Genomic DNA, 11,681 nt, shown 5'->3' on the forward strand with positions numbered 1-11,681 from the left:
TAACGGACCAACACACAAACTCTGTGTAACCATGAACTTTTATAGTCTGGTTAATACAGTTTAGTGAGAACAACTCACAAACGCGGATGGCAAAAACAATAACAAAGGCCTGAGTGACGTCATCTGCATACTATCTATAAATAAATCGTGATCACAGTTACAAATGATAACATGACAATTTTACGTAACTTCTGTGATCATGAGGAAAAAGTTGTATGGACTTGTGAGGTCCTACTTCCAGACAGAGGACATATTCATCAACATCCGGACACGACAATCCTGAAAGTTTGTGGTTGGCAAAGGTGACCAATGAAGCTCCAGCGTCTTGATAGTGGAATCTGATAATGGAGTTTTCCACCAAGTCCCGATAGTAAGATATACATCTTTAAAATTGAAGTGATATGAGGAGTGGAGTGGTCTGGCTGTCAAGACATAAGCTATTGAGAGAAGTGAGTGAGGAAGATGAAATCAATCAGCTTTTATAATAAGAGGCTAAGTGACAAAATGTAGAAAGAAAACTATTCACTAATTTGAAATGAATTCAAAGAGAAGGCTATTAAAAGAATGATAATCTAGTATTAGAAGGTTAAATTTTTCTCAGCCTACCTGAATATAACTGGATTAAAATGAACTCCGTTCTTACTAAAATAAAACTTTAGTAAAATAAATGTGAATCATCGTTATGTGACAATAAACAAGACAGGGTGGGTGAAACGCAACAGATGAATGAGATAATAAATAAATGCTTTCAATCCAAATGCTAGACAATCCCAAGCCTTGAAGTATGAAAGTACGTAGCCATCGTTATGTTATAGCCTGACACTGAAACCGTAGCTATCGCCTGACTCTGACCAAAAAAAAATGAAGTCAAAATGCCCGTCTTTGGCCACAAAAGAAAACAAATCGTGAGTTGTATTCAATAATTCAACCAATGGGAACACTTGTTTCCATGAGTACTACTAACGACAACTCACCAGGCAGTGCAAAAACCAAATATTGACGTCAAAATGCCAGTCTTTTTGGGTTTCAGTGTCAGGCTATAGATAGTTCGAAGATGACGTCACTCAGGTCTTTGTTATTGTTTTTTGCCATCCGCGATTATGAGTAATGCTCAGTGAACTGTATTAACCTGACTATAAACGTTCATGGGTACACACAGTATATACCGTATATATACCGGAAATGAATCCGGAAATTGTATATATATTATACAACAAACCCCTTGCATGCAACACTCAGGAAACCATAATATAGAATGTATTTTTTTTAAATAGGCAAGCTTCATTGTTATTATTTGTGGAATATCTACCGCTAAAAGTAGGTCATCAGTTCAGTATAATAAGCGGCAACTGTCTGTCTTTTTGTGTGCGTGTCTTCGAGATTGGCGGACAGACACTTGCCTCTTTTAAAATTCTCAACCAGGATATTAAACGGCTTACATTACATATGCGTAATCACTATAACTAAAACGTGCAAAGAAAGCATTTAACGTAAACACTACCCAAACGTGTGTCAATAGATTCAATTTGCATCACACAGTTCATCCCTGCATAATACCGCTTTGACATAGTTGGTCACATTAGAGGAAATTTGCCTTTCACAGTCAAAAAACAATTATTTCATTTTTCATCATTTGAAAATATTTATCTTTATTGGCAGGTTGAGTTGTCTGCTTGAGTCATTATTGAAATCAGATGCATCAAAATCCTTGGAACACCAGAACAAAATAAATGATGACGCCAAGACTTTTCATCCTAGTCTTCTTACTTGCTTTGAGGTTTCAACAATGTGATGCCTTTGCTTTTTCCCCTTGGTCCAAACGTGTTGATAAAGTTCAACCCCAGACAGTGCACGGAGAATATGAATTATTGTTAAAGGCAAGTGATGTTAATGAACCTCGCACCCCGGGCAAAGATTTGACATTTAAATCGGAGAAGACAACACTCCCAAAAGAAAGGGCCAGTCCTACCGTAGATAAATTCATCAACGTTAAAAACGGTCAATCTTGCAGAATATATTACGAGTCAAAGACTATAAAAGTTGCTGATTGTGCCTATTCAAACTTAGAAACAGTGCCTCAAAACCTTCCCAGGGACATCGCAGGTCTCATCTTAACGGACAATAGAATTACCAGCGACTCTCTCAAAAATGGACCGTTCAGGATATACGATCAGCTGATGTTACTTTTCATAAACAATAATGATATTACGTCATTGCCAGACCATTCATTTGCCGGACTGTCCAAACTCATCCACCTAAATCTGCACAATAACAGCATCGTAATGAATAGTGCTCTAAACCAGTCCACTGCTTTCGCTCCTTTAAAAGACAGCCTTTTAACGCTTGTTTTCAATAACAACACCAAAGACACGAATGCGCCTGGACTGGATTATCCAGACAAAGCACTTTCATTTCTGACACATCTACAGACTTTAGAAATTGACGGAATACCCAACAAAACATTCGGTTATCATTTCCAATTCATGGGAAACTTAACAAATTTAAGTTTGGAAGGATATTTTACAGGAAAATGCAATCTGTCTTTACTTAAGAATGACACATTTGAATACGTCCCTAATATCCGGAATCTCAACATCTCGGACTGTAAGATACGAAAATATCTGGTAGGAGCTGACGTTCTGGCTCCACTAGGAAAACTGGAGGTTTTGGACATATCGTATAATTTTGACCTTGGATTTGACGGCCTTGGAAAACTTATGTACGGACAGAGAGACAACAAAAACTTAAGACATATTTCATTGCAGTATATCGTCCAACGATACGAGCCTTGCATTGTTCTTTATAAAGATATGCTAGAAAATTTCAGAAATTTGAGTTTAGAATCGATCGACGCAACCCGCAACAATATAGAAATGATTGAATATGGCGCTATTGATTATCTTCCAAGAACTATTAAGGTTATCAACCTTAGCAGAAATATCATCATGTTCGGGGCCTATTGGGAGCACTTGAAAGACATGACAAATTTAGAATACCTTAACTTAGATGGCTATAATCAGGCGTACAGACTCCCATTGAGGCCCCCGCCTAAAAACATCCACTGTCCCCAGCACAGTGAAGGGCAGGGAAAACACAATATCGACAAGGAAGCTATAAGAACCAGAAAAGAAATTGGACCCTTGACCCTTGAACTTCCTCCGAAGTTAAAGATTATTACGATGAGTAGTTATTCTTTGTCATACAAAATTGACACCATTGTTTTTGGTCCGAACAACACATTGCGCAGTGTCATCCTGAACCGAAACTATCTGCCGAAACTCAACGGACCAGTGTATGGCTTGGACCATTTAGAATATCTCGACATCTCATCTTGCTCAGTAGACGAAATATCCAGTAACTTTATTTCCAGTTTCAAATCTTTAAAAAGGGTCAATTTGAATAAAAACTTTTTGGGGGACAGTTTATTCGAACAATCTTCTATCTTTGCATCGAAAAGTTTGGAAGAACTAAATATTGGATTTAATAACATTTTCACTTTGAATGAAGGTGTGTTCAAATACTGCCCAAACTTAAAGACGTTAATTCTATCAGGGAACAGAATAACGAGACTGGATTCTACATTGGACCATTTGCCAAGACTCTCAATTTTGTATTTGACCCGGAATAGCCTAAACTCTATTCCAAAGACCTTAAGAGGTCATTTTGACAGAATTGAAGGTCGAAAGTTTATCGACATGACCTTTAATCCCATTGCTTGCAACTGTGACAACATCGACTTTTTGGATTGGGTTACTCGTACTGGGATATTCGGAAACGATTACAAAAATTATTATTGCAGTTCTCCGGACGATCCATACAACGCAGGGTCGCATATGAACAACGGCTATGATGAGGAACTTAAACTACTTATTAACCAATGTGCCAATAACACGAAGCTGTTCATATGTGTTATATCGGCTTCGGTGGCGTTCTTCCTCGTTCTGATTGGTGTGATTGGCTACAGATTCAGATGGTCCATGAGATATTGGTACTACGTAGCTAAAGTCATGCTGACCTACAAGAAAAACAAGGACAGTGTCATAGAATATGAATACGATCTGTTTGTTTGTTACTGTCACCAAGACAACAAGTTTATCACTGAGGTAAGTGTCAAATTGAAAAGTGAGTTTTTCAGGAATTTAAAACCAAAGATTTCTCTATAAAATGTGGGTACCGTGTGTAGGGGCTAAAATTGGAAATGCGGCTAATAAACTCTCCCTCTCCCTCTCTCTCTCTCTCTCTCTCTCTCTCTCTCTCTCTCTCTCTCTCTCTCTCTCTCTCTCTCTCCTCCCTCCCTCTATCCTCTCTCTATAATATATATATATATATATATATATATATATATATATATATATATGTATATATATATTTATATATATATATATATATATATATATATATTATATATATATATATATATATATATATATATATAATAAAAATATAAATTGTCACTCACATTATATATGGCCAAGACGTACGTTTCTGTGGCTTCTGTTGGGAAGAGGGGTATAATAGGGTCGGGAAGGGTGGGGGGGGGGGGGGGGCGGGGGAAGGGTTATTTGACCTTTTGCGTTTTGAGCTTGAATTTATTAGAGTGTCTGCACATTGTCATTAGTTCTGATCTTTTGTTTAGGGTGCTATTGTTTCTGTGGTTGTGTAATAATATTTCCAGTTTCTCTGTCAGGCACAGGTTGCATTTTCTAGCACCGCATCTGTAGGGGCTGCTTTGCCTGACGAACTCCAAGGTTATTGTTGGTGTTTTATTAGTGTTTATTTGTTCTCAATAGTGCATTGCTAATTTGGTGCTTTTTGCTTTGCTTTCATGTGTTATGGAGGCTTTGTCATTGTTGTATCTTGTTTTGAATGGGGGTTCTGTGCTGCCGATGTACGTCTTGGCCATATATATGTGAGTGACAATTTATATTTTATATTAGCTCTAACCATCATTATCGAGCACTTTCGTACCTCCGAGTACCCACCAACACTCATATAATATATATATATATATATATTATATATATATATATATTTTATATATATATAATGAGGTTGACGTCACTCATGTCTTTGTTGTTTTTCGTTGTTGTTTTTTTTTTTTGCCATCCATGTTTATGAGTGAAGTTGACGTCAATCGAGTCTTTGTTATAGTTTTTGCCATCCGCGTTTATGAGTAATTCTCACTAAACTGTATTATCCAGACTATAAAAGTTCATGGTTACACAGAGTTATGTGTGTTGGTCCGTTATACTTCCGGATGGCAATGTTGTGAGCTTCTCAGCCAAGCGCATACTATCTATAGTGTTGTTTTGTATTGGCCCTTTATACTTCCGGGAGGCAATGTTGTGAGCTTCTTAGCCAAGCGCATACTATCTATAGATAGAATGCGCTTGGCTAAGAAGCTCATAACATTGCCATCCGGAAGTATAACGGACCAACACACAAAACTGTGTGTATCCATGAACGTTTATAGTCAGGTTAATACAGTTCAGAGAGCATTACTCATAAACGCGGATGGCAAAAAACAATAACAAAGACCTGAGTGACGTCATCTTCGAACTATCTATAAATTAACGATGGCTACGATTGGCACGCAGGCTTTCATGGGTCTCCTCGTAGCCATCATTAACATTATATTATAGCCTGACACTGACCAAAAAATTACGTCAAAAGACAAGTCTTTGGCCACAAAAGAAAACAAATCGTGAATACGCTTCAATAGTAGTGACGTCACTTCCCTCGTAATGACGCATAGTAACTTAGTAACTTGTTCTAAACTATCGGAACAATGGCGGACGCCCTTATGAAATACTTCTCCGACGGGCATAAAAGTGTATCCAGAGGAGAAAAACATTATAAATCTAATCATGTTTTGACTTTTATACATGCTGATCACATGACATGTGAAAAAGTTCTAGCCAACATGAAGAATAAAAAGTACCAATTTTCTTTGTTTAGAACCAAGCTGCTTGTTGCTGGGCGGGCGTGACATCAGACACTGAATCCTATTGTATTCAAACGTTCAAACAATGGGATCACTTGTTTCCTTGAGCTCTACTAAGGACAACTCACTAGACGCTGCACAAACCTAAAAAATGACGTCAAACTATATGTCCTAATGGCTTCCAGCGTCAGGCCGTAGCCATCGTTATGTTATAGCCTGACACTGAAATCCAAAAGGACTGGCAGTTTGACGTCATTATTTGGTTTTTGCACCGCCTAGTGAGTTGTCGTTAGTAGTGCTCATGGAAACAAGTTTATTTCATTGGTTGAACTATTGAATAGATAGAATGCGCTTGGCCAAGGAGTTCACAACATTGCCATCCGGAAGTATAACGGACCAACACAAAAACTCGGTGTAACCATGAACTTTTATAGTCTGGTTAATACAGTTTAGTGAGAACAACTCACAAACGCGGATGGCAAAAACAATAACAAAGGCCTGAGTGACGTCATCTGCATACTATCTATACAATTCACAATTTGTTTTCTTTTGTGGCAAAAGACTGGCATTTTGACGTCATTTTTTGGTCAGTGTCAGTCCATAACTTTACGAAGGCCACGGTCAGGCTATAGATAGTTCAGGTCTTTGTTATTGTTTTTGCCATCCGCGTTTATGAGTAATGTTCACTAAACTGTATTAACCTGACTATAAATATTCATGGATACACACAGTTTTGTGTGCTGGTCCGTTATACTTCCGGATGGCAATGTTGTGAATTCCTTAGCCAACCGCATACTATCTATATGTTAACCATGGCTATGGCCTCCTTGTCCTTGTAAAAATAAAAATTACAATTTTTTAAAGCGTTTTTAGTCGCAGCCTTCGTTAACAAAAAGCCTGATACTAACCAAAAAATTGTCATAAAAGAAGACGAAGATCACGGGGGAAAGTGAGTTGTTATCAATATCTCAACCAATGGAAGCCTTCGTTTCCTTGAGCACTTCTAACAACAACTCACTTTTTACTTTTGTTTGGTGATCATCGTCTTCTTTTGTTATGTCCTTTTTTTTTTTTTTGGTAAGTACCAGGCCTTTAGTTTATGAAGGAGATGGTTTATAGCTCGGGAAACTCATAATTATTATAACAATGGCCATGATTTATATTCCCTTTCCATGTGCTCGAGGTAATTGGTCACATTGCAAAATGTGTTCAAAGTGACCTACATAGTGAAAAGTATTCACATCTTTTGAAATGTCTCACATCACTATTGGTCATTTTGTTCAGCGTGACCACGGCTATGTTTACATTTTTCATAAACAAAGCAACTTGTTTACATTTGTTAAGAAATATCCAATCGTTGGACATCAACAAATCATGTGATTGATGACTAGGTTGGACGAAAACATGAATATCGATCGCTCCCATTTTTATCCCTTGATGTGAATACATCAACCCAGTCCAACCCTTGATGTTGTCAAGGCGACAGTTCGTCTATTTCCCTGGCTCCCTTTTATCATTGGCTTTGCCATTACTCCTTCGACTTCGACATCAAAACCTGTTTCGCCACCACTCCGTAACTTACAAATGAATACTAAGATGTTATATGTTGTTTACTGGAAACATATGTACAAAAATAAATATACTAGCTTCCAAAACGAACAAAATAATAAACACCGAAGTAGGATTTCGACTTTGTACTATTTGCCTGCAAGGTGCACCTCATACTCTTCTGTCTTCCGTTAGGGATGAGAGAATAATATAGAAGGGAAAATAATAATAATAAATTGAGCTTTTATATAGCGCAATATCTACAAACTTGCTCAAAGCCCTTTACAAGGAACAAAATGGACGTCACTCAGTGTTTTTATCCAGCGAGTTTATGAGTAGTTCTCACTAAATATCAATGAGACTTTAACCGTTTAAGGTTACACATAGTTTTGTGTGCTGATACGCTGGTGGATGTTGTAAGTTTATTTAATTAACCTAAACGCATAGAATCATTATTGGCCAACCAGTATTAAAATGATGTAGTGACGTTTTTACTGTTGTTGTAGTTGGCTGAAGAAGGGATTTGAGCCCGAAACGTTCTGTGTATGGTATAGTGTTATATTCAGTTTTTGTACATGAGTTTTACACCATCTTGCTGGCAGGAATTGGAGCCTCGACTTGGCCAAGAGAGAGGCATCAAGTTGCTGCTTCACGACAAGTGTTTCCAGGCTGGGCAAGAGATTGCCGAGAGCATCCTGAAGGCGGTACAACGAAGCAGCAAGACATTGGTGGTCATGTCCAAGTCTATGATGGACAGTAACTGGTGTAATTATGAGATGGCGGTGAGTCTTATTCATTACCATCAACATCATTATCATCATCATCGTCGTCGTCATCATCATCATCATCATCATCAGCATGTCAGAGATAACAAAATATGAAAGAGTACAAGATGTAAAAAAGTCTTTTGGAAACACAATACCCAAGGTATTCATTCTTTCACTCCTGACTCGAGTGTTGAATTTAATATTATATTTAACCTTTTTATTCTTAGATGGCCAAACAAGAATCCATATCGACCGGACGTAACGTGCTGGTCATTCTGTTCCTGGAGAAAATCCCCCAGGCAACCATGAGCCTGGACATGGTCAACTATATACGTAGCAACGTCATCGTCACGTACCCAGCATCCCATCCCGAGGTGCAGGAGGAATTCTGGGACAGGCTGGCCAGTGATCTACAGTCTTGACTCAATTGTACTCAAATTATTATCATCATTTGCAAATCTGATGATAACCTAACGCAATAGGGCACAGAAATGTGATGTCAAAAAATAAATAAATGGTTCCTATCTCGTTGGAAGTGTAAAACTAGTGTTCCAGAAAACTGAGTACATACCTTTTGTAAATGATCTTCTGATTTCAGAGAAATGACATCTTATTTTCTCTTCTAAATTAATATGTTATGCTGGTCGTCAATAAAGACCATCCAGCCTCGCTCTTTTACATTCTGTAATTTTTAGAATCTGCATAATATACACCCTGCTACTGAAATAGTTATGCCACATTATGTAACCTATTCATTATTATTCCTCCGGAGGACTGTTTCTTATTATGAATAAGCATAAGCCTTTCCGCCACGACATCAATGAGCACCCTATGCGTGTAATTAAATAAGGGAACGGAGCACCCTCTCAGTGTAATTAGTTAAAGATCACCTTAAATTCTCATCCAGACACAGACCATGAAAGTTCTGTCGTTATCCTTCTCCTTTTTTTTTCATTGTTTTTTTAACAGTCTTTGTTTTTGTTTTTTTAAAATACTTTCATAGTCATCATTATCATCATCATGATCATCATCTTTTTCAACATCATCTTTATTACTTTATTGTTGTTGTCATTAATATCATTATCATTCCCATCAATATTATTACCGAACTGTGATGGAGAAGTGGGATAAGAGAGAGAGAGAGAGAGAGAGAGAGAGAGAGAGAGAGAGAGAGAGAGAGAGAGAGAGAGAGAGAGAAAGAGAGAGAGAGAGAGAGAGAGAGAGAGAGAGAGAGGTCTACCCAATGTATATATATAATTTGCCCATGACCTGTGTTTACTGATATTGTTGAACATTTTAATTAAGTTCGATAATGAATTTGTTTACTTGTTCGCTTTTTACCCCGATGAATATTAAATAGTAAGCTATCTTTTTAAATTCAAAAGGAAGATTACGAATGAACTGTTGAACGACTCTACGAGACAAGGTCAGACAGTCAGACAGTCTAACTCCCGCTCAAACAAAATCGAAACTCCGAATCTTCATACCTTTAAAAAGGAAACAGTTGTAAATAGGTGAATAGCGTTTAGTAACATAATTTTTATTCTGAGATCAAACACTAATGTTGATTATAAGTGATTTAAATCAAATGGCGGTTTTTTGGTGGATTTTGGGCAACTATCGCAGGTGAAGTAGGATAAAGTTGGCGGATTTGGGTGGATTTCTGGCATAAAGTTAAAGTTGGCAGGATTTTTGCAAAGGCACCTGACAACACTGCTGACATTCATTTCGACGATTTTATTGCGTGATATTATTATTATTATTATTATTATAAACCACTTGATGTGAAGGCTACCACTTATGCCACTTAGGCACTTGGCCTACAATTATGGCTGCAAGACGGCTAGAGTTCCTCGTAGCCAATTTCGACTTCAAAAGTTGCCAAATATAGCGCAATATCCACTAAACGTGCTCTAAGCGCACACGAGGTCCCTGACCAATAGCAACATGTAACATGTAGAACGGGACATGATGCCTGTTAGGCTATATTGGAATATTTTTTTTTCCAACGGAGGCAACGCTGTTAACGGCCAGGTGCTCATTTTACACCTGAATACGGTGAGAGAATGTGAGTAAAGAGCCCTCTCCAAGACTCAACTATGTGCCGAGCGAGGCTCGAACCCAGAACCTTCCGATCCGAAAGTGAGTGTCATACCACTTGACCACATAACCGCACTACTATAACTCTAACCCTCTTGAAAAGCTCTTCGATTTTGATTAACAAAAAAAAAAAAAAAAAATCGACTTAAATCATGAAAAAAAAAAAAAAAATAGAAAAACTTAAATAAGCATTTTAAGTTTCTAAAAATAGTAAGACGATTCTCTGTGGCAAATTTTGGCCAAATCAGCCACGCATTTGGCCATCTGGCAGCTGTGCTCGCACGGAATGAGCTGCGAGCTGCTGCAAGAACATCATAAAATTCATCCTCTCGTTTTTAAATTGTCACGTTATTATTGATAGGTTGAAAGCAATACGAAACTTTTTAATATTAATACTGTCCATTATTTTATTGCTTTATTTAATACCAGTAAACGTGGGGGGAGAGAGATAGTGATACACCACAATACTCTTCAACAGTCGTAACGTCACTTCCTTCCTAATGACGCATGGTAACTTAGTAACACTGGCTCTAAACTATCGGAACAATGGCGGACGCCCGTATGAAATATTTCTCCGGCGAGCATAAAAGCGTATCAAGAGGGAAAAAACCCCATACATTTTATCATGTTTTGACTTTTACACATTCTGATCACAAGGCATATGAAAAGTTCTAGCCAGCATGAAGAATAAAAAGTAATGATTTTCTTTGTTTAGAACCAAGATGGCGGCCGTTGACGGGCGGCGTGACATCAGACTACTGAATCCAATTGGTAGCGCTCTCGCTTCATATACAAAGGGACAAAGTGAAGTCGATCGATATCTTTTCCACTAATTTTGATTTCCGCCATCAAGACGCTGAGCTTCCTTTGTCACCTTTGCCAGTTCAATCACTGTCAAGAATCTATCAAGCCTGAGCCCGTCGGAGAAATAACTATAACTACTCTCAACTGGAAGTGTAACCCCACAAGTCCGCCCACAATATTCAAGATTATCATCATCTCATCAAGATCGCATAAGATACGTATTATCATTATATTCCCACTTATAACTGTGATCACCATTCATTTATCAGAAGACTCATTTAATTAAATTTCATATCATCTTAAACAAATCGTTATGTGTTCTTCATTTTAAAGTAACTAGTAAATTCTGGGGGCCTTATTCTTCACATCTTTATTTTATGCATTGTCGAGTTAGCTCTTGAGCGCTCATTTTAGACCATGACAACACTATCAATGTACTTAGTTTGAGATCACCTTAAAGTCTCACCCAGACACCAGCACAGGATCCCACAAAGAGGGATACACTCAAATGTTTACAA

General features: G+C 37.7%; 1 protein-coding gene across 3 annotated transcripts in view; it reads left to right on the plus strand.

Moving 5' to 3' along the window:
* The window catches only part of LOC144973335 (toll-like receptor 4), a 33,629-nt gene extending 22,158 nt beyond the window's left edge, over positions 1 to 11,471 (plus strand). For all 3 annotated transcript variants that reach the window (XM_078915628.1, XM_078915629.1, XM_078915630.1), the window contains 3 exons: positions 1,660 to 4,103; positions 8,095 to 8,274; positions 8,487 to 11,471. In XM_078915628.1, coding sequence (XP_078771754.1) covers positions 1,731 to 4,103; positions 8,095 to 8,274; positions 8,487 to 8,681 — 2,748 coding nt within the window. In that variant the 5' untranslated portion in view covers positions 1,660 to 1,730 and the 3' untranslated portion in view covers positions 8,682 to 11,471. The remainder of the gene's footprint in view (positions 1 to 1,659; positions 4,104 to 8,094; positions 8,275 to 8,486) is intronic.
* Positions 11,472 to 11,681: the final 210 nt, after the last annotated feature.

This window comes from Berghia stephanieae, chromosome 5 (assembly GCF_034508935.2).
Source record: "Berghia stephanieae isolate SIO BIC M18660-M18661 chromosome 5, UCSD_Bste_1.3, whole genome shotgun sequence".
NCBI lineage: Eukaryota > Metazoa > Mollusca > Gastropoda > Nudibranchia > Aeolidiidae > Berghia > Berghia stephanieae.